Genomic DNA, 24,552 nt, shown 5'->3' on the forward strand with positions numbered 1-24,552 from the left:
TGCAGAATGCCCAAACCCCTCTGGGATCTCTTGTTACGTTGTGAGATGGACTAGATATCTGTTGGAAGGTCTCTTAAGGACTCGTAGTTACAAAAAACAGACAGAGACATACCGATATCATTTTTATTTCATCAATTATCACATGTTTAACTCGTATAATTCATATAAAATTATATAAAAATTATTGATTTTAAAAAATTGGGGACATAAAAATGGTTCTCTTTAGAGACAATAGGAATGTGAATAACAATAGACAGGTATTTAGCAAGACTGTCTACACTTCCTCTGATCATGTACATCATAATATCACAAATCTGGAAATGCTTTGGTTCTTAACCTTAGTGAACACATTTATTCTCCAACCATTACTGTTATACAATATACAGATAATGATATACAACACAGAAAATTGGCACAAAATGCTCATAGAAATATACAAAGAAAAATATACTCTGTAATGACTGGTAAATAATGATAAAGTCGATGGGGGGTTCTGGACTCATCTCACTTTCTCCCTGAACATTTTATCTTAAAGGGAATTTATTTGGTTTTGTTGTGCTTCTTTCAACCATCCTGTTATTATAGTTGCAATTTTCTGAAAGAAAATTAAGTAATAAAAAAGAAGGTCAGTCATTCTTTTGCAAGTGCATGTATTGTATACACGTTTTTTCATGGAAATAATTTAATATGTTGGTTCAAATATCTTCTGGAATAATGTCCGTGTTCAAATTATATTTTTTTCAATGGTTAAAGCCATGTTCTGCTGATTTAAGGGAAATGTAATTTATTATTTATACTTCTTATATGAATCTCAAACTTTATAGTCAAAGACATCTTGTACATGTATATTACATCCCGCCAACTTTCTTTTTTGTGTACATTTACACTGTCCTGAAAATTTCACATAATTGGTACTGTATACGTACTTAATTTTCTGAAGTGGTATATAACATATATATAAATGAATACCATGAGTTATTGCTGTTCCTTTGTGATATGAAGAAGTTAAAAAAAAAGAAGTTTTTATTATCTATCGGAGTATAGATAAAACATTTGGAGAAAAAAGTGAAGATGAAATGAATTTACCTTTCGAGCAGCGGTGAGTTGTTGGGGATCCTTTGAATTACTAGAGCCGAGGTCGTTACAGTGAGCAGTGCCCACTATAAATACTGCCTTTTCAGTGTCGCTGAGGTCAGTTAGTACACCTAGCTTGTGCCAGGGGTCAATGGAACCTACAACCATCATTACATACAAGTAAGACATCAGTATATGTATTCATATATTATTTTGTATTTATTTTACAACATTTGTGAAAAAAAAAAAAAATTTAGTGCTGAGAACTTTGGATATCTTATATAGATAATTTACCATTGGAGAAGATGATCTTGTTGCCATGGGGTCTGTCTCCCCCATAGTAGTCGTTGGTGAAGCTGACAAACTTAGCAATATCCTGTGGCGTGATATTGAAGAAGTCACTGCAGAGTTTAGTCTGACTGGGCAAGTCTATAAGGCGGGAGAATGGACAGTTGGTGTTGTCATCGCATGTCTGGTCTGGAACACAAAGGGACACAACTTTCACTGACTATATAACTAACACTTACAGTTCAATCATTTTAACCGAGTTTTGTGAACCTGTGTTGCTACATGACTCCGCCTATTGCTAGGTTTTGTCTCTCTGACAATAATGTTCTCCTGGTGTGCCTATCACTTAACTGTGATTACAACAACATGCTGAAAATGACCTTGACCCAGGGTCGTATGTATAAATTTACAGTAGCGGCTATGTTGCGACTACTGTATGTTGCTTTTTTTGCTTTTTCACTCTCCTTTGATTCAGTATTTTTGTTGAGAATTCGGTTCTTGCACAGAATAACTGCCACAGACTTATATTAAACCTTTAATCATTTTTGAAAAGTAGCATAAAGTGAATTATAAACTTTTCTTCCAAAAGGCATTTCAGTTCTATCAGTAATTTTGTAAAAAGGCAAGCAACCATTACATTATCAGGACACTTGAGATATTGCTGTATCCAACAGTAGTATAGACCTTACAGTATCCAAACTGTGTACACGTCTGCCAGATCCACTGTCTAATGCCTGGCCCCTGTGCCTTCCTGTCCACCGTCGTGTTGGCCACCATTCTCACACTTTCAGCATACGTGTTGTTCACACAGGACATATTCATAATTTTCATGAATTCCTGTTAAAAAAATAAGAGAATTTCAAAAATTCATCAAATTACCATAATTAATCATGAAATATATTTCAAGAGTTCATTTAACGATTGATATGCTTACAGTGACTGTTTAAGAGTCTCAGTCAACTTTGACTTTTCCATTCTTTTGTATTTCCCCCTGTAATTGATAATTGATAATTCTGAAACCGATTGGAACAAAATTTTACTGATCGTATTTATTTTCAAATAAACCCTGTCTAGTAATGCAAAATTTTGGTTCTTGAATCTGAAAAGATTTATTGGTGAACCAAATTTTGGTTACTTGTTTATAGTTAAAACTGAAGATTCTGTAAAATTTAAGAGAGGGCTTCTTCATGGATAAATACAGCAATAACTCGGATTGGTACGTACAGTGTTAAGAGATTGGTACGCACAGTGTTAAGAGATTGGTACGCACAGTGTTAAGAGATTGGTACGTACAGTGTTAAGAGATTGGTACGTACAGTGTTAAGAGATTGGTACGTACAGTGTTAAGAGATTGGTACGTACAGTGTTAAGAGATTGGTACGTACAGTGTTAAGAGATTGGTACGTACAGTGTTAAGAGATTGGTACGTACAGTGTTAAGAGATTCGTACGTACAGTGTTAAGAGATTGGTACGTACAGTGTTAAGAGATTGGTACGTACAGTGTTAAGAGATTGGTACGTACCGTAATAAGAGATTGGTACGTACAGTGTTAAGAGATTGGTACGTACAGTGTTAAGAGATTGGTACGTACAGTGTTAAGAGATTGGTACGTACAGTGTTAAGAGATTGGTACGTACAGTGTTAAGAGATTGGTACGTACAGTGTTAAGATATTGGTACGTACAGTGTTAAGAGCAGCCAGATTTCTCAATGGGTCACTTGACACCGCCATGATGCCACATATCCCGTCAATGTCCAGCCCTGGGATCTCATTGTTGTATTGGACCACTCCCTGGACGATGGACGCCAGGTTTGATACAAATGTCAGTCTATCCAGGGGGTCAGTGACAGGTTCACAAGACTTGAAGTATCCCTCTAACAACGTATGGTTACCTAGCTTGAGTAGGGCATCAATCTGGATAAAGGCTTGTTGGATCTGGGTCATACACTGATGGTTAAAAAAAACAACATTTTAGCAAGGAACTAACGATAGGAAGTTTTTATGATAATCATACAAGAAAAACCTGTAATAAACGTTCATGAATCTACAAACTGAGAATGATGGCATCATTTTCATAGAAATTATCATACATAAAAGTTATGTTAGAAGGACATAACTGACCGATAAACTGGTGACAGCAAAATCATGAAAGCCAAGCTGAACATATGGAACCTAACCTTGAATTCATGGGAAACCTTTCCTTCAGATATCTGAATACCTACTTCCTCATTGCCTCCGACAATGGAAGACTCCAAGCTGGCCGCAACCACATCGTTATACCCCTCAAAGTTTTCAAGAGCCCTAACAGGGGCTGACGAGGCGAGTGCTCCAATAACTAGGTGGGGGTACTGTTGGAGAAAACATAGACATACATTACAATCCCAGAGGAATTTACATATCCATCAAATCATAATTTCTAACTCTACCAGGTATGACTTACATTGTAAATCTTGTTACCTACCTGGTATATATAACATTGAAAATATACATTCTCTTGATTTTTTGAAATTTTTTTGTGGTGTTTTAGTTGCTGCAATACACCTGATTAAAATACAAAGATAAAGAAGAAGAAAATCGGGAACTGATTTTATGCAAATAAGCGGTTTATTCAAATAATCGATGTGCAAATAAGTGGGCTCCTCTGTAACTTGTACATATCTTGTATTCATATTGATTACCATATTAAGAATCTCCATGTATATACAAACAAATACAGGCTGACAACATCTGATTAACCAGTGACCTTGACCCAGGAGACACTGAATTACCTTGACCCCTATATATACTACTGACCTTGATCCTGAACCAAGCTGAAAGAGCTCCAGAATAACTGCCACCAAAGCACACCCAGGGATGATCCCGCGACAGGTTAAACTTTTGAGAGATGAAGGTATGGACCTCGGCCAGGTCAGCCAGTCTGTCAAGTACAAGTTAGTAATTACTTATATAAACTTATGGTGAATATGCCATGCAATTAAAGCACTGTAGAAAATCCAATGACCCAAAAACTAATATTGTTGAACTTTGATCATCCTAAATAGACTTATACTAAGGTAAAGAATTCATGAAAATGTTTTATCCTGATTTTTCACAAAAGTAAGTGGATATATAAGAATATAATATTTTTGTGATAAAATATGGTGCACTGTCTGATAATGGCAAACGTAAATGTGTTTACAGAAAAAAATAAAATTTCCTGTTTTCATAATTTTAATATTCAGGCTTTTCCCCTTATTTGAGTACCTTCCAATCCCAACATCAAGTCAATATCATCCCAACAATTACATTATCTTCTTTCAATTATCATCCCAACAATTACATTATCTTTTTTCAATTTTCACAAAGTTGTCATTAAATAGGATTGGGACTATACATATATAGAGTTTGAGTTACTGGTATATTTGAGGAAGTGTTCTGGTGATTAATCCAGAAAGAGCAGCTTGATGGGCAGGAGAAGTACATATAATTTATGTGACTTGTATAACTTACGCCTGTTGACTGGACAGGTGTCGGAGGGAATCCAACTTGAGGCCATCGTCATTGATACTGGCGCCATAAAAACGGTGCTCAGCCGCCACAATCAAAGCACCTAGAGATTTAGCCAGTTCTGCTGGGAAACCTAAAAAAGATAACTTCTATTTTTACACCGAAAATATTGGCCACTTTCAATACTAAGAATATAAATTATAATTCAGTTTTAAAAAGATATAAACTCATTAATCTTCTACCTGTTTAATTGTTCCTGAGATTTAGTTACAATGCATCAGGAAAGGACTGGATAAATTATCTATTTATTTTATTTTATTGTCACATCATGCTAAATCTATCTGTAGTCTGATATACACTATTTCAGAATCATGACATTTTAGAAATTGAGATTGCTTCACACCAGAAGGTCTAAATTATAAGTATCAGTATATTGTAAAACTCATTCAACACACATGTAACTATATAGTATCTTCAGTGAGATTCATGAAACAGGTCTTGAATTTATCTTTTGTGAGTTTTGGACAAGCCTAGTTTCTCTGATCTCATGAAATTAAAAAAAAAATTATATCAATTTTCAATTTATTCAAATACACATCACAATATACACTGATTACTTATCTGTCTATACAGTACACAGACTCATTACCTGCCTTGGCTGCATTAGGACTCAGAGCTCCTTCCCCTTGAATATACAGGAACACAGGTCCTTTTTGTGCCTCATAGAATTGGTCATTCACAAACAGTCTTTGTTGGAATGTTTTTCCAGCCTCCTGCAAAACAAGTTCACCAAGACTTAACAGAGTTTCAAATTAAATAAAAAAATAATGGTGTGTCTGTAAAATGAGTAGCTATATAGGTCTGTGTGGGTTGTAAAATAATACAGTCTCTGTTACTCAGCTGATGAGGCATTCCTTCATATAGCACAGGAGGAAGAGCCAGGTATTATTATGCCAAAGACGTCGACCTGGGTTCAATCTGTGTCACATTTGGAAGAAATGTGGTTTTCCATGTGTGGTATATAACAATGTTGCATGTGATATCTAAACTATTAATGTGAATATTGTGTCTGTATCTCAATACTGTGTGTGATATTTAAAACACCTAGTCCAGTCCTATACCTGTGATAGTCTATCAAAATGGTCCAATGGTTGAGTAATGAACAGTTCAGAAATAGAACCAGGTTTTCCAGGAAGACTTTGCATCAAGGCATTGGCCCTTCTTTCATCCACCAGTTGACGAATCTTCCAAAAATGACTTCCTGGATTATAAATGATAACACAAAGATTCTTAAGTTGATTAAAGATGAATTAATCAAATATATTTGTTATTATGTGATAATCAATTTCCATGGTCTGTCAACAACCTCTCATTAAAATAAATGATAAATGACTTAAAAATACATGTATGTGATATTTTACTGGTCTTACAATAACATACTCATCATGTCACCACATTGGTTTGTATCAAATCATAATTACATTTGTATAATGATACAGAGATTAGTCTGATGCCAGTGATGGGCTCTGGCCATTATATCCATAATCTTGTATTTTTGTTTTGTTTTTATATTATAATAAAAACTCTAACATACCATGTATACTATGTACTATGAATGGTTACATCAAACTGATCAGTGACAGAATAATTGTCATTTGTTAAGAACACATGGAATGAATGATAAATTACGATAAGAGTTCTTTACTCAATATTTGTCACGTGAATAATCCTAACCATATAATAAGGATAAGTTCATGGACTTACATGTATATATTGTAAGCTCAATAACTTAATAATATATTCTAATAGTAATATAAGCCTGCATTATATCAGAGACCTATATACTATATAGGTCTCTGATTATATTAAACTAATTTATAAAAAATACACGGTTAACAGATAATTTATTCCAAACAGTAATATCTTATAAATAATTAAAAACAAAATCCTACATAGCCTAGTTTACACCTAAGTACAGATGTCTTGTCAGAGTCTTTTTGACGTTGGTTGTAAGACTTCTGATCCAGTCATTGAGTCGACAGGACTTGATCATGAGGATTTAGAAACGAAATCAAAGCAAAGTTGTCATACCAATTATTCCCTCACACAGACTGGAACAAAGTGTCGCTATCACCACCGTGAACAACAGAGGCATCCGCTTCATTTTGTCCACATTAGCTACCCACTATCCCTGCCACACTTCTATCCAGCACTACCCGCAAACAGGAAAAAGTCACGTGAAGTTGTTTACAAGTTGTCTGCCCTTGTTTCCGGTATTGCGCAATCACATGGAACTTTGAACGAGTCGGCGGCAACCACTCCAGCAGATAGGTCTCCGATTCCTTTCGTCAATTATTGGTCAAGTTAATTAGCTATAAATATGATTAAGCCCAATAACGGACGAATATAATTATATTACAAATATAAAATCTTGTGCTGACTATTAATTACCGGTATGATGACACATGCACAGGGACTAATTCACGAAACGAGTTCGGGCAATGCACAGGGTCACGTTACAATAATAATGTATACAGTACTTCAACTTCAATGAGGTAGTCAGCAAAAACCGCAGTCGGTCATCAAGCTGAGGGTGCGGACTATATACATGGGTGCAGTGTGGAGCCTTTTGTGCAGGTTAAAACTATTTACAATGTCTGATGTTTACACCTCTGATCTCTTCACTGCCGCCTTAAAGGTGTCCAGATTCTTGGTACATGCGACGCTGGACGGCAGGAGGTTCCATGATGTGATGGTGCGGGGGATGAATGAATGTCTGTACGCGTTGGTTGGTGTGTGCGGAATGTAGAGCTTGTAAGGGTGGCTGGTTCTGGTTGTTGTCACTGTAGAGAAGGTGGGGTGGTAGGCGACTGGCACTATTACGTGGTGATGTACGATCTTGTGCATGAATATGATGTCTGTTGTCTTGCGTCTCTGCTCTAGTGTTTCCCATCTAAGGTCCCTAACCATCTGTGTTGTGCTGTCTGGTTTGTTGTAGTTGAGTGGTTTGTTGAGTACGAATCTTGCGGCGTTTTTCTGTACCTGCTCTAGTTTCTTGATGTGTTGTGTCGAGTTTGGGTTCCATGCTGTGGTGCTGTACTCAAGTTTTGGTCTGACTAGGCTTTTGTAAGCTCTTCCTTTTACTTGTAATGGGCAGTGTCTTAAATTCCTCTTCAAAAAACCTAGTGTCCTGTTTGCTTTGTTGATGGTGTTGTCTATGTGTATGTCAAATTTGAAGGTATCTGCTAATTCTACTCCTAAGTATGGGTGGTGCTTCACTATCTCGAAGGTTTGTCCTGACATCTGGTAGTTGTAATGTTGGGTTGTGTTCTTGTTCGTGACTTGCATTATGGCACATTTCTTAATGTTGAATTCCATTTGCCATGTGTCTGCCCACTGACACAGTGTGTTGAGGTCGTGTTGTAGTTTTTCGTGGTCTGCTGGTGTGTTGATTGGTGTGTAGAGTACGCAGTCGTCGGCGAATAGTCTGATGGTGGAGTCAATGTACTGTGCCTGAAATGATTAAAAGATGTATGTGGGTCAGTATAAACCATAAAGTGTTATGTTTATACTGAACCACATACATTTTTAATTGTTTCATGTATACATTATTATTTCTGGTAATTAAACCTAGACTGTGTATTAATTACCACTTATAAGCTTACATGTATACAAGCTAGTACCTCAGGTAATCTATGGTTTATATGGAACCTACATATCCCATAATACAAATAAATCATATGAATGATAAGTGTAGTGGGTTTTGTTTTATATAAAGTTATATATCTATAGGACAAAATGTTCCAGAACCGAAACACCTGATTTATTAGCAGTTGGATTTTTATCCCACCTGCATGCCTGAAGGGCAAGTGAGCTTATGCCATAGTGAGGCATTCGTCGTCCATCTGGCAATCTGTCCGGCATCAACGTTTCCATTTAATTTATTTCTCAATAACCAAAAGGCCCATAGACCTAATATTTGGCCTGTAGCATACTGGGATAAAGGGCTTCCATGTTTGTTCAAATGAATAACCCTGACCTTTATTGAAGGTCACAGCGGCAAATAGGCTCAGCTATTTTAACTTCTCAATAACCACTTAGAAGCCAAGGGACTTGATATTAGACCTGTATCATATTTGGACGAAGACCTAAAGTTTGTTCGAATGAATGACCTTGACCTCCAAGTTCACAGGGGGCAAATAGGCTAAAATACTAAAATGACTTATCAATTAACATGAGGCACAGGGACTTTAAATTGGGCCTATGGCATGCTTTGATGAAGGGCTACCAAGTTTGTTTGAATTAATTACCCTGACCTACATTGAAGGTCACAGGGGTGAAAAGGTTTAAATCTTTAAACATTGATTTCTCAATAGCCAAGAGACTCCAAGACCTGATATTTGGCCAATAGTATGCTGGAATGAAGGACTAGAAAATTCGTTGACTTGAATAAACCTAGCATACACTGATATTTGAATAGAGTGGTAATTAGCTTAGTATTTGCAGAAATGACCTAGATCAGCTTCAAAGATTCAGTATGGTCAGGTGAGAGATACAGGCACATTGGGCCTCTTGTTTATTAAATAAGCATAGGTTCGAGAACTCAGATACCTGTGTCTGAGGGCAAAAATTCCCAGCCCACAGTCTATAATATATGTATGTGCCTAGTGCACATGTTTATTCCGATTCTGGTACACTAAAAAAGATGCATATACATGTATATGTCTTATGTAACATGGTATTTATATTACATGAATGCATGTGTACATGTGTTGTTCTCGTTTGTGATGTAATTCCCTGCACTGTATGCTCTGTTTAATAAATGTCTATGGGTGTTTTTCTCCCAACAGGGAGCACTAAGTTAGACCAGACCAACTTGACAGCTGATCAGGTTGACAAGGCTATAAGGAGGTGGTAGGTAGTTGGCATCAGGTGTTTTCGAAATATTTGTTAGATCTAGGACGGGCAGCCAGCCGACCACAGTCAAGCATGAGATCAAGCTAGAGGATCCCAAACCTTTTAACCAACCCTATTGTAGGATTCCTCCTGGAACGTACAAAGAGGTAAGGCAACTTATCAAAGACATGTTAGATGTAGGTGTGGTTAGAGAGTCTAGCGGTCTGTTTTCGTCATATGTAGCTTTGGTACAAAAGAAAGATGGCTCATTAAGGTTTTGTTTCTGTTATAGAGTCTTAACTTTAATTCAAATACTTGCATGGATGCATACATATTGCCAAGATTTGACAATATACGTGGTTGATAACTTTTGTGGTTCAGATTATTTTTCAAAAAAAACTAAAAATAAAAGTCGTGTCTAGTGTTGATTTCTACCACGACCCAAGGGTAAACTTATTTCAACATACTGTCCATTGGACTTTACTATTAGTATCTTCTATATACGTTTATATGAACTATCTTATAATCTGTATGTATGGTATAATATCATATCAACCTTATTCAATTCTATTACCTTTACATTAAGAACTATATGTCTGGTGTAACATTTCAGATGGACTGGCTGTATTTCCTAGTGGGCTGTGCAGTACTGTTCCTGCTGCTACAGATCTGTACACTATTACGGTCTGATTGTGACCTAGCTCTTATATGGATGAAGTATATTGGGAAATCTCCAGGTAAATTATATCCAATAAAACCAATCAAATTCATCAATAATAGTCAATTTAAATGATAATACATTTTCAAGACTTTTTTTATTTCACTTCTTATACCTATCAAGTACTTTTAACAGTATTATTTAACATGTATAAAACAGTTGCTGTTTAATGCTCCTAACCAGTGTTAGTATATGTGTAGTGGAACTGGCTAGGGTGGGCACTGTGGTGGCCAGGTACATAATGTAGTTGAAATGTTTTAGAGTGTCTGTCTAGAGTTGGGAGGTCCTGCCCAGGTTTGATTCCCGGTCTGCTTGTTGCATTTTCCTCATCAGTTACTTTTGGAGTCCAACATAACAACTATGGAAGGTGGTATAGGATCTTGTGTGTGTCTTCGAGGTGGTCGACTTTGTTGAAGAAGGGAGGAATGTAGCGGAACTGGACTGGGCAATGGGGTAGCCAGGTAGCTCAAATGGTTAGAGCGTCTGTCCAGAGTTTGGAGGTCGAGGGTTTGAGTCCCGATCCGGTCATTGCATTTCCTCTCGCCTGTCTCGTATGTAGTTTGAAATGTGTGTGTGTGTATTTATAGGGAGAAGGCTTGTATAGGTCTGATAGGCTGTTGCACAGTCAATAAATGTTATTGATTTCATAAAATATTTTGGGAATAAATGGGACAAAAAACTCAGTTTTAATCTTTTGTACTTTGTGTAAACATAATTGTCTTGACTTCAAAGTTTAGTATTAAAGGCAAAGTTAAACACGTGATAAACCATGTCAAGATTGTCACTATATCCTGCATTTAGAATTAATCATATTTATTAGCCATGTGGTATGAATCATTACAGAAAGTCTGAAGGGCCAGGTTGTGTGGGTGACAGGAGCCTCAAGTGGAATAGGGGAGGCCCTGGCTCTGAAATTAGCGTCTGCAGGTTGCCGTCTGGTACTTTCAGCTCGGAGGGAGGACAGACTTCAAACACTCAAACAACGATGTGTAGGTCAGAAACTTTCTGGCAACAATCATGTTTATAAAAATAGAGTAAAATTATTTCCTTATAAAATGCTAGTGATTGATAACATGATAGCCACACCCCCCCCCCCCCCCCCCCCCCCCCCTATTTGTTTATTGTGTACAGAAACTGTATATGACTGTATGTATTTATTGGTGGGCACAACATAAAATCAACATTTCCTGGCATGATACAATTTATGGTGAATTTTATGAATTTCTGCATACCATACTAACCCCTACCTCCAACCCTGGAGTTCTTTTGTATCACAGTTTTACAAGTGTACCCAACTTATTCCACCCCCACCCCTCCTTACTCCTAACTATGTATTTCTCCACTATTCTGTCTAACATAAATGCATTGCCAAATCAGCTTATAAAAAATTAATTTTACTAAAAAAACTCAAATACACAGTGTCCAGATTTTCATTATCAATACTCTATAAAACATATATCGGTCCTCTTTTAGAATACGCATCTGTAGTTTGGGACGGTTGCTCTCTTCAGGACTCGGAGAAACTTGAAAAAGTTCAATTATTGGCCGCTCGAATAGTCACAGGTTTACCTGTTTATGCATCAAGACAATCTTTATATTATGAAACAGGTTGGGAACTACTGTCAGAACGTCGTAAACAATTAAAACTATCAACTATATTTCGCATTCAAAACAATATGACACCAAATTATCTTTCAGATCTTTTACCAAACTTGCGCTCTGTAGCATCTGCATATTCCACTCAAAACTTAAACGACTTTACAATCCCAAGATGTAGGACCGAATTATTTAGGAAATCATTTATACCCTCTTCTATATCCCAATGGAATTCCCTTGCCCCCACATTAAAAACCACTAACTCTCTTGTTGGCTTTAAAAATCAAATAAAACCTGATATAATCTCAACTCCAAAATTTCTCACTATGGGAGACAGGAAACTCACAATTTTACACACAAGACTTAGAAATAAATGCAGTATTCTCCAGGATGATCTATTTAGGGCCAATTTAACTAACGATCCGTCGTGTTCATGTGGAGATTTTGAAAACAATTTTCATTTCTTCTATTCTTGCCCTTTATATACACTACCTAAAAATCAATTACTAAACAATCTCAGAAGTTTAAATCTTCCAGACTTTTTGTTATATGATATAAATACCTTGTTGTGGGGAAACCCAAATCTGTCTGAAGACCTGAATAATGAGATTTTTAACTACGTATGCAAATACATTAAAGATACAGACCGTTTTTAGCACCTCAACATCTTTTTTAAGAAATACAACTTTTAATCAATTCATGCGGCAACCAGGTAAAAAATGTTGTGCAAAAAATTGGGCATCGAAACAGCTGTCAACAACCAGTTTTAAACTATTTTCTTTCTATCTTTTTTTTTTTTCTTTTTCTCCTTTGCTTATCCTTTTCAACAGTGCTATTTATCCAAATAATAACAGTCGGACCTTGTTATCTTGAACATGAATTATCACATATCCAGAAATCATAAGCAATGTATAATCCTAAAAAATTGAACACACAACTTAATTATTATTGAGTCTATATTATTAAAATTGATACAGTCCCATTTCTAGCAATCAGGAGAGCTCGAGATAACAAGGTCCAAATGAAATTGAAATTGTAATTGAAATTGAAATTGTAATTCTAATTCACTGTAAAGTATTTACAAATTTATTTATAGCTTATATGCAGCCTTTATACACTGTAAACATTTGATGTATGTTCAGGAGAGGGCCTCGATAAGTTTGAGAACTTGTGCCCAAATCCTATTTGTCACTATAATTATGAACCATTTAAAGGCAAATGAATATGTTTAAACCAACATAAATGGTCGATTACCAAGGGTACTCAAGCAAAATCTCATGTTTCATTTGTTAGACCAATTTAAATGCATGGAGTTTGTGGTTTAAATAAAGGATGGTATTTTAACAAGATGATACCTAGATCACAAATTGACAAAGTTGATTGTAATATAATGTTTCGTTGTTCCCAGAGCTAGGGTATGGTACACCGAATGATTACCTGGTGCTGCCTTTAGATTTACTGGACTATGACTCTCACAAAGGTTTGGTGGAAACTGCACTTAAATATTTCAAAAAGGTACACCTCACATTCTCCAAATGTGATCAGTTTGATTTCTCTCTCATAATTTATGAACCGTAAAAATTTGGACAAAGCAGTAAATTTACCTTATAAATAAGTATTATAACAGGTTTATTTTTTACTTAAAAATATGTTTGATTATAAAGCTGTCTGTAATAAATGACCACATGGTTTCATTCAACAATGAGCATTTCAGTTGTAAAAACACAAAAAACATATCTCTGTTTTATTAAATTAAATATTTTCAGATAACCTCTTTATCTTCAATCTATATGATGTACAGATATTTTGGATGAGACTGAAGATTTTTTTACCAGTGTTTTGAAGCTAGATTAAGTGTATTATGCATGTCCACAGATCGACTGTCTGGTGAACAATGCAGGCCGGTCACAGAGGGCTGTGATAAGCAAAACAAGTTTTGCAGTTGACCAGCAGATGCTTGCAGTCAACACCTTAGGTTCAATATCATTGACCAAGGCTGTCTTACCAGTTTTTATCCGACAAAATTCCGGCCAGGTGGTGGTCACTAGCAGTTTGGCAGGTAAAATCGGTAAGTAATGAAATGTGATTTATATGTTTGTAAGGTATATTATGTAAACAGTATAATACCTTGCAACTTTTACACACATCTAGGATACTAAGGGCTGTTCCAGTAATATATATGTATATATAAAAAGTAAGTGAAGTGAAGTCCTTGCAAAGGATAAATGTAAGAAAAATAAACAAAAAACAAGATTTACCGCAAGGCCTTTCTGTCTTCATAGGCGTCTTCAGCCTGACACTGCCTGATGTTGTATTTTTCTAGAAATATAGAAATTCAATACTTATGGTAAAAAAATATACATGTATCTTCCTATATGATACTGTTCGAATTAAATCACATCTGTTGGTAGTGCCTGTTTGACAAACCTGGGGTCCACTCTGGGTAGATATTTTACTGGAATCAATTACTATATGTACCTAAGTATAAAACCCTCGAGTTTTTTCAAGGTATTGCCCCTTACTTCAGGATAATTTCCTACCAAATTTTTTTTCTCATAATATTGTCCTTCCAGAAATATGTTCCAGAAATATGTCCATTCTGTGTATATTATAACCATGCTGGGTATAACATTTTGATTTGTCAGGTTCACCAGGCCTCGCCTCATACTGTGCCAGTAAATACGCCCTTCATGTAAGTTTTACGTGGGTCTTTCACCATTCAGTAGTTTAAAGATACTGCTGTATTTACCCATGAAGAACCCTCAGTTTTCTTAATTTCAGTATTAAAGCCTGGGGACAACCTATTCCTGAATCACTTTTAGCTTACTATATATATATGATAGAATTGATGATTCTGCTAAAATGGAAGTGAATATTTCAAAAACTGCCTTTCATCTGTCTTCATTCTGTGGTAATAGAATAACTACATTGTTACAGCATTAACCATTGTCTTTCATTGTCAGGGTTGGTACTAACCATTGTCTTTTATTGTCAGGGTTGATACTAACCATTGTCTTTTATTGTCAGGGTTGGTACTAACCATTGTCTTTCATTGCCAGGGTTGGTACTAACCATTGTCTTTCATTGCCAGGGATGGTACTAACCATTGTCTTTTATTGTCAGGGTTGATACTAACCATTGTCTTTTATTGTCAGGGTTGGTACTAATCATTGTCTTTCATTGTCAGGGATGGTATTAACCATTGTCTTCCATTGTCAGGGTTGGTATTAACCATTGTCTTTCATTGTCAGGGTTGGTACTAACCATTGTGTTTTATTGTCAGGGATGGTACTAACCATTGTGTTTTATTGTCAGGGTTGATATTAACCAGTCTTTCATTGTCAGGGTTGGTACTAACCATTGTCTTTCATTGTCAGGGTTGGTATTAACCATTGTCTTTTATTGTCAGGGTTGATACTAACCATTGTCTTTTATTGTCAGGGTTGGTACTAACCATTGTCTTTCATTGTCAGGGTTGGTATTAACCAGTCTTATATTGTCAGGGTTGGTATTAACCATTGTCTTTCATTGTCAGGGTTGGTACTAACCATTGTCTTATTGTCAGGGTTGGTATTAACCATTGTCTTTTATTGTCAGGGTTGGTACTAACCATTGTCTTCCATTGTCAGGGGTGGTATTAACCAGTCTTATATTGTCAGGGTTGGTATTAACCATTGTCTTTTATTGTCAGGGTTGGTACTAACCATTGTCTTATATTGTCAGGGTTGGTATTAACCATTGTCTTTTATTGTCAGGGTTGGTACTAACCATTGTCTTTTATTGTCAGGGTTGATACTAACCATTGTCTTTTATTGTCAGGGTTGGTACTAACCATTGTCTTTCATTGTCAGGGTTGGTATTAACCAGTCTTATATTGTCAGGGTTGGTATTAACCATTGTCTTTCATTGTCAGGGTTGGTACTAACCATTGTCTTTCATTGTCAGGGTTGGTATTAACCAGTCTTATATTGTCAGGGTTGGTATTAACCATTGTCTTTCATTGTCAGGGATGGTATTAACCATTGTCTTATATTGTCAGGGTTGGTACTAACCATTGTCTTATATTGTCAGGGTTGGTATTAACCATTGTCTTTTATTGTCAGGGTTGGTACTAACCATTGTCTTATATTGTCAGGGTTGGTATTAACCATTGTCTTTTATTGTCAGGGTTGGTACTAACCATTGTCTTATATTGTCAGGGTTGGTATTAACCATTGTCTTTTATTGTCAGGGTTGGTACTAACCATTATCTTTTATTGTCAGGGTTGGTACTAACCATTGTCTTTCATTGCCAGGGTTGGTACTAACCATTGTCTTTTATTGTCAGGGTTGGTACTAACCATTGTCTTTTATTGTCAGGGTTGGTATTAACCGTCTTATATTGTCAGGGTTGGTATTAACCATTGTCTTATATTGTCAGGGTTGGTATTAACCATTATCTTTTATTGTCAGGGTTGGTATTAACCATTGTCTTTTATTGTCAGGGTTGGTATTAACCATTGTCTTATATTGTCAGGGTTGATACTAACCATTGTCTTTTATTGTCAGGGTTGGTATTAACCATTGTCTTTTATTGTCAGGGTTGATACTAACCATTGTCTTTTATTGTCAGGGTTGGTACTAACCATTGTCTTTCATTGTCAGGGTTGGTACTAACCATTGTCTTTTATTGTCAGGGTTGGTACTAACCATTGTCTTCCATTGTCAGGGTTGGTATTAACCATTGTCTTCCATTGTCAGGGTTGGTACTAACCATTGTCTTATATTGTCAGGGTTGGTACTAACCATTGTCTTTCATTGTCAGGGTTGGTACTAACCATTGCCTTTCATTGTCAAGGTTGGTACTAACCATTGTCTTTCATTGTCAGGGTTGGTACTAACCATTGTCTTCCATTGTCAGGGTTGGTACTAACCATTGTCTTTTATTGTCAGGGTTGGTACTAACCATTGTCTTTTATTGTCAGGGTTGGTATTAACCGTCTTATATTGTCAGGGTTGGTATTAACCATTGTCTTATATTGTCAGGGTTGGTATTAACCATTATCTTTTATTGTCAGGGTTGGTATTAACCATTGTCTTTTATTGTCAGTGTTGGTATTAACCATTGTCTTATATTGTCAGGGTTGATACTAACCATTGTCTTTTATTGTCAGGGTTGGTACTAACCATTGTCTTTCATTGTCAGGGTTGGTACTAACCATTGTCTTTTATTGTCAGGGTTGGTACTAACCATTGTCTTCCATTGTCAGGGTTGGTATTAACCATTGTCTTTTATTGTCAGGGATGGTATTAACCATTGTCAGGGTTGGTACTAACCATTGTCTTATATTGTCAGGGTTGGTACTAACCATTGTCTTTCATTGTCAGGGTTGGTACTAACCATTGCCTTTCATTGTCAAGGTTGGTACTAACCATTGTCTTTCATTGTCAGGGTTGGTACTAACCATTGTCTTTATTGTCAGGGATGGTATTAACCATTGTCTTTCATTGTCAGGGTTGGTACTAACCATTGTCTTTCATTGCCAGGGTTGGTTCGACTGTCTGCGTGTTGAATCGGTGATGTATAATATACATGTAACTGTGGCCTGTCCTGGTCCTGTGTTCTCAGAAGCTCTGATACATGCATTCACTGAGGATCCCAATAAGGTGCAGTAGACTGTAGTATTTCAAACCTCAAACCAAGATAACTTAAAATATTCACTTTTCCTTCACTGTTCTCTGATCGACAGTATAACTGGGGTAACTTAACAGTGAAAACAATTTAGATACTTATATTTTTGCATTAGATGATGCAGTAATATTAAAATTTCATATTAACTCAGGTTTTTACCTAACAAGAAATAAGCATAAAGCAGTATGTTCTACATCAACTTTACAGTTTATACTGTACTTTGTTGTCAAACCGACTATGATCCCGTTTAAATTGCAGGCAATATACTGTGCTTATATTCCAAACATCTACTTGATGTAGATTATTATTTAATTATTTCTTTACCTCTATTACAGAACTTGGGTCTGAAAATGCAACCTGGGGAGAAAAGGATGACAGCAGCTCGCTGTGCTCACCTCATGGCTCTGGCCATGGCCAACAACATGGATGAAGTATGGTTAACAGCCAACCCAGAGTTATCCTACCTTTACATGAACCAATACTTACCTAGCATATTTCACTGGTAAGTTTTTAGAGATTATCAAATCTAAAATACTTTTTAGATGAACATATATATGTTGTTTGGAAGGAGAGAAAGATAAAACCATTTCTCAAAATCAATTTAAATTGTAAATGGCTAAAACTTTTTTATGGCATACTGCATGATGTCATCACAGACTATAAGAACAGTTACAGGTCACATGGTAGATAATGTTAAAATGCCAGAAATGATTTGAGAGAGTGTTTACAGAAGAGACAATAAGAAAGTGTATTGTGAGGAGTTTAGGACATATTCCGTTTTTCTTTTTCTTCAATTCAGTATATGCTTATTTCCCAATCTTTGTACTACAATGTACTTGTATCTTTGTAGGTTAGCCAAACGTTTTGGACAGAAAAGATTAAAGAAGATATTGGAAGGAATTGGAGACCTCCATTAGTCCAGAGTGATCTTAGGGCCCACCATTGACTGATCTTTATTGACCTAGCCATAAAAGACGAATCTTTTCTCTACTTTTCTACTCTTCATTACTGATGAGGAATCAAAAGTTTGAAGAGTTTATAATTAATTACTGCAGGACTACCATATTCATAACAAAACTTACTTAACCCAAAACCCACAACATATGTTACCATGTGAATGTATTCTGAACAAGAGATCCCAGAGGGATCTTGGCGCCCACCATTGAATGATCTTTATAGGTTCCATGTCAGATTGATCTTTTCTCTACTTTTCCCTTCCTCTAAGTCTTACTAATCTGTGTAAATTCAGAAACAGCCCTCTAGTACTTTTCAAACAAGGGTAACCTATATATAACATTTAAGATTTAGCGATAATGGCTGTGTGTTGTTTTCGGATTGGTCCCAAAATGCAACACCAGGGACCAAGGGGAACCTACATATGAAATTTCAGAAAGATCCCTTCAGTACCTTCTGTAAAATAGCGATAACAAACTTCAATTGTCAAAATACAAGATGGCTGCCTGTCGGGCAGGTTGTTTTCTGACTGGTCTCAAAATCCAATATGCATAACTAGGCACAGAGGGCAACCTACAAATGAAATTTCAGAAAGATCCCTTCAGCAATTTCTGATAAATAGCGATAACAAACTTCAATTGTCAAAATCCAAGATGGCTGCCTGTCGGCCATGTTGTTTTCCTATTGGTACCAAGATGCAATATGCAGAACTAAAGACCAAGGGGAACTTACAAAAATGTTTGAGAAAGATCCCTTCAGTACTTTCTCAAAAATAGCGATAACAAACTTCAATTGTCAAAATACAAGATGGCTGCCTGTCGGGCAGGTTGTTTTCTGACTGGTCTCAAAATCCAATATGCATAACTAGGCACAGAGGGCAACCTACAAATGAAATTTCAGAAAGATCCCTTCAGCAATTTCTGATAAATAGCGATAACAAACTTCAATTGTCAAAATCCAAGATGGCTGCCTGTCGGCCATGTTGTTTTCCTATTGGTACCAAGATGCAATATGCAGAACTAAAGACCAAGGGGAACTTACAAAAATGTTTGAGAAAGATCCCTTCAGTACTTTCTCAAAAATAGCGATAACAAACTTCAATTGTCAAAATCTAAGATGGCTGCCTGTCGGCCAAGTTGTTTTCTGATAGGTCTCAAAATGCAATATGCATAACTAGGCACCGAGGGGAACCTACATATGAAATTTGAGAAAGATCCCTTCAGTGCTTTCTCAGAAATAGCGATAACAAACTTCAATTGTCAAAATCCAAGATGGCTGCCTGTCGGCCATGTTGTTTTCCGATTGGTCTCAAAATGCAATATGCATAACTAAGTACCAAGGGGAGCCTACATATGAAATCTGAGAAAGATCCCTTCTATACTTTCTCAGAAATAGCGATAACAAACTTCAATTATCAAAATCCAAGATGGCTGCCTGTCGGCCATGTTGTTTTCCGATTGGTCTCAAAATGCAATATGCATAACTTAGTACCAAGGGGAGCCTACATATGAAATCTGAGAAAGATCCCTTCAGTTCTTTCTCAGAAATAGCGATAACAAATTTCAATTATCAAAATCCAAGATGGCTGCCTGTCGGCCATGTTGTTTTCCGATTGGTCTCAAAATGCAATATGCATAACTAGGCACCAAGTGGAACCTACATATGAAATTTGAGAAAGATCCCTTCAGTACTTTCTCAGAAATAGCGATAACAAACTTCAATTATCAAAATCCAAGATGGCTGCCTGTCGGCCATGTTGTTTTCCGATTGGTCTCAAAATGCAATATGCATAACTAGGCACCAAGGGGAACCCACATATGAAATTTGAGAAAGATCCCTTCAGTACTTTCGGAGGATTAGCGATAACAAGAATTGTTTACGGACGGACGGACGGACGGACGGACGACGGACCACGGACGCAGGGCGATTTGAATAGCCCACCATCTGATGATGGTGGGCTAAAAAGACAGCAACCATAGTGTCCAGACAAACAAGGTTCACATGATAATCAACTTCATGTATTGTGTGTATGTATTACATTTCCCACAATTTGAAACTGCCTTACAACCCTACATTCCGAAAGTCACATCCTACCCACCATGAGAATTTTGTAAACTGACAGCTGAACCAATTGATAAAATAGGGTTCAATATACACCAACCTTGCAATTCTGGTCCTTGTACTTAGAGCTGAGAAACGGGCTGGTCTGTGCTGTTGTGTCCTAGAGCAAGACACTTTACCCTAATATTGCTCTGGATGGCATTTGTTGGGCCTCCTGTATGTTGTTCAGTGAGGTATTCACCAACTACTACAATAAGACCCCACCTCAATATTACCCTGGTTGTTCATGGAGAGATAAGCCCATCAAACAAAATAATAAGCTAAACATGACCATATTTGGAAGTATTCTATCTAAATATAAGAAACAGCAGAACACAGGATTATTTGGTTACATATATTTTATATTTCAAAGCAATGTTCACCTTCTACACATCAATTAAATAAGGCAACTATATGGTTAGTGAATGTCATTTTCTCCGAAGATTTTTGGCACTACAACAAATAATAATGATAATAATGATAGAGCTTTATTTACAGAGAAGACCTCAGTTATACAAAACAGTTTCAACATCATTCTCTCCTATAATGCATAAGTTATGTAAACAATATATATATATAAAACAGTTATATAAATATAGGTTGTGTGACAGTCAAATCAACATACATCTCTTTTGACACCTGTCAAATGAACACATCTCTTAGTGGACACCAGTTAAAAACAAGGAATGAATATGAGAAAGATTGGAACTTGCTCCTCTATAAATTCTACAGCATGTTATGTACAAGTTATCTCCCTTGATTCAGAGTGACGAAGCAAGTATACATATGCCAATACAAGCTACTTTAGAAAACTTGTTGCGTCGAAATGCGACATCAAAGGAGTTGGGTGTTTTTTATTAATTGCAATATTTTTATCCTTTCAAACTAAATGATACATATTAATGTAATTTCACATTATGGTGTTAATGCACATTTTATTGGTGGTTGGGTGGCACAATGGAAACACTCCTCTTTCATCTAGACGGCCGGGGTTCGATTCCCTAATGTGATGTGAAAAGGTATGGGGTCACCTGATCTACCACTAGGGTTTTCATAAAGTTTACAATTTCCATGGCAGACATTTTGACTTATTTGTGTTAACATAGATATAGACACAACTATATCCTATATGTGAACCTTGATGTTATAGAATACTCCACAAGTTTCCAATCTCCCTTATGTATACATCACTGCTTAAACCAACACATCTTGTAATACTCCACAAGTTTCCAATCTCCCTTATATACATCCCTGCTTAAACCAACACATCTTGTAATTACTTTGTGACAAGACTCCCTGTACAAAATCATGTTAAGAATAACTTTAAATTTACGAACTTAAAAGCCATACTATGTTTGCATATGAAAAACATGTAAGTTGTATTTTCTGATGAAATTGATCAGATATGCTTGTGCAATATGACATTGTGAATACAATTTTACTCTTCTAAGCCTATACAAACCTGTAATATAACAGGAAAAGTTTGATTGATGTATTGAAATAACAATAAAGATAAATCAAAATATTATGTATTCTGTTTTGCATATTATGAGTAGTTTATTTCTGACTCTGGCAATCACACTAACAAACTTTAAAAAATATGAGTTTTCATGTAATGTATAAGGATTGAATAATGTTTTCATGGATCTCAAGATGAATTTAACACCATTCTGCTTCCATCTCATGAAATCAATAAAAGACATTTTCCATCTTTAACTGTAACGTACTTGAAAAGTGTTATCCAAGAAGGATTCTGTATACAAGATCTGGGCATTTATGTGGACAAGCCAGTTAGTCAATTTTTAATTGTATTATTTCAGGCATAAATCTTGATAGACTTCTAGATATTAAAACCGACATTGAAAGTCTTTGTCAAGGTCGTCCAAATCGATTTAAAATCACTAGGTCTGTCATTATTTCATGAACTAACTCTGGTCAAACCATTTGTACCAAGATAAACGAAAACAGCCCTCATAATGCTTTGTATCATTCTGTACAGGGAGATAACTCTTGATAAAAATTACAAGTATGTTTTAAATGTTTAAAGTATTGATACAATGAAGAACAAAACAGGAGTTAATCCTGATGTTAATCATATTAACACCATATAACTACTCGGAGTCATGTTATTGCACATTTTGAAGAAAACATAAAAGTACATTCATACATAACATCACAATAACTCAACATTCTGCTTGCCATAAAACGACCAATCTGTTATACATTTCTGAAGATTGAAACAAATTTGGATTGACATGTAGTAAATCTTATAAGCGACATGTCCGGTTTTAATGACAAATCATTCGTGATTGTTCAATGATCAGCAGATAGTTAAAACATACAGATACAGTTAATTACTTATAAACTGGCTTGTGCCTGATTTTTGAGAAAGAAAAAAAAAACTTAAAAAATTCTAACCTTTGATCTCTGTTATATGAAACTGAAATAAATTCTCATAAGAACAAACAAACAAATACCAGCTTTGTTTCTTAATTTTGGACTAAATAACTAAATACTGTCACTGTTAAAATTCATTTGAACCAAAGTGACAAACATTCTACAGTCCATCAGGAATTTAGATAGGTCAACTTCTCTTATGACAAATGCTTAAAAAAACTTAACACCTGGTCGCTTGTTTAACTCTTAAAATGAACTTAAAACAAACAGATAGGTACATTTATGTAGGTAAACAGTTAAACCATCTCACATTCAATGTCTGTCATTCTTATCCTATCACCAAACCTCCCACGCTCCACACTTTTGACATGTATTTACATTCATGACCAGATCTGGTTATAATCTTCGATCTGTCACAGTTAAAACTGGGGTGGAATGTCACTCAGGCCACTGAACATCAACATATACACTTTCGAGTATAAATGTATGGACTATAATTGTGATATCATTTATACAACATTCAGAATCACTGACAATATACTCATGTACTGTGTTAACAAGAGGCCCAGAGGGCCTGTATCGCTCACCTGGATTTCATGAGATATGAAACAAGAATGATGATGAAGTATATTGTCACTGGTATTGCTATGTCAATATATCATAGGCATTTTATATGGGTACGTGAGGTTTTTATGCCAAAAATGCATTAATCCATGAAATGAAATTGACTTTTGGGGCAACCCCAGATGCTACCACACAAATGTGAGCGATATCCATTGCTTAGTTTCAGAAAAGAAGTTGTTTAAACCAATTGACCCCTTTTGACCCCGCCCTCTGCACCCTGGGGTCAGTTCCTTCCGTTATAAAATTTTGAATCCCTAACCAAAAGGATGCTACCAGTCAAATATGAGCTGTTTCATAGAAGTTGTTCATATCAATTTAGCCAAATTGACCCTTCTTGGCCCCACCCCTTAGTCCCCTGGGGGGGGGGGGGGGGGGTCAACCCCAAAATTTGTACAATTTTGAATCCCCACCCCATGACCATGCTACCATACAAATGTGAGTGATATCCATTGCTTAGTTTCAGAGAAGAAGTTGTTTATATCAATTCTGCCAAAATGACCCCTTTTGGCCCCGCCTCTTAGCTCCCCGGGGGTCAGCTCTGTCATTTATACAGTTTTGAATCCCTACCCCGGGGGTTGAAGCAGGCAAATATGAGTGATATCCATAGCTTAGTTTCAGAGAAGAAGTTGTTTATATCAATTTAGCCAAATTGACCCCTTTTGGCCCCGCCCCTCAGGCCCCAGGTAGGTCGGCCCCACCATTTGTACAATTTTGAATCCTGGCCCCAAAGGGATGCTCACAGTCAAA

At 36.2% G+C, this 24,552-nt stretch overlaps 2 protein-coding genes across 6 annotated transcripts; one reads left to right on the plus strand and one right to left on the minus strand.

Moving 5' to 3' along the window:
- Nucleotides 1–109: 109 nt before the first annotated feature.
- On the minus strand, nucleotides 110–7,068 carry LOC117323409 (thymus-specific serine protease-like). Its single transcript, XM_033878615.1, has 11 exons — nucleotides 6,941–7,068; nucleotides 5,971–6,110; nucleotides 5,499–5,622; nucleotides 4,853–4,982; nucleotides 4,157–4,280; nucleotides 3,586–3,711; nucleotides 3,047–3,310; nucleotides 2,052–2,199; nucleotides 1,369–1,551; nucleotides 1,087–1,232; nucleotides 110–595 (listed from the first exon to the last, which is right to left on the minus strand). Exons 1-11 carry the CDS (start codon nucleotides 7,011–7,013, stop codon nucleotides 530–532), a joined length of 1,524 nt encoding a protein of 507 aa, XP_033734506.1. The 5' UTR covers nucleotides 7,014–7,068; the 3' UTR covers nucleotides 110–529.
- Nucleotides 7,069–7,137: 69 nt separating this feature from the next.
- LOC117323410 (dehydrogenase/reductase SDR family member 7-like) lies at nucleotides 7,138–22,985 on the plus strand. 5 transcript variants are annotated; one of them, XM_033878618.1, is made up of 11 exons: nucleotides 7,138–7,180; nucleotides 9,700–9,912; nucleotides 10,359–10,482; nucleotides 11,307–11,456; nucleotides 13,468–13,574; nucleotides 13,935–14,127; nucleotides 14,705–14,751; nucleotides 17,586–17,705; nucleotides 18,066–18,232; nucleotides 18,581–18,857; nucleotides 20,645–22,985. In XM_033878618.1, the coding sequence occupies exons 3-10, from the start codon at nucleotides 10,359–10,361 to the stop codon at nucleotides 18,645–18,647; spliced, it is 975 nt and encodes a 324-aa protein (XP_033734509.1). In that variant the 5' UTR covers nucleotides 7,138–7,180; nucleotides 9,700–9,912; the 3' UTR covers nucleotides 18,648–18,857; nucleotides 20,645–22,985. The 5 variants fall into 5 exon arrangements, with proteins under 5 accessions (XP_033734509.1, XP_033734511.1, XP_033734508.1 ...); XM_033878620.1 differs by having other exon boundaries at nucleotides 7,165–7,180; nucleotides 9,700–9,763; XM_033878617.1 differs by lacking the exon at nucleotides 7,138–7,180 and adding an exon at nucleotides 7,374–7,486 and having other exon boundaries at nucleotides 20,645–22,309.
- The last annotated feature ends 1,567 nt before the right edge of the window (nucleotides 22,986–24,552 follow it).

This window comes from Pecten maximus, chromosome 3 (assembly GCF_902652985.1).
Source record: "Pecten maximus chromosome 3, xPecMax1.1, whole genome shotgun sequence".
Lineage (NCBI taxonomy): Eukaryota > Metazoa > Mollusca > Bivalvia > Pectinida > Pectinidae > Pecten > Pecten maximus.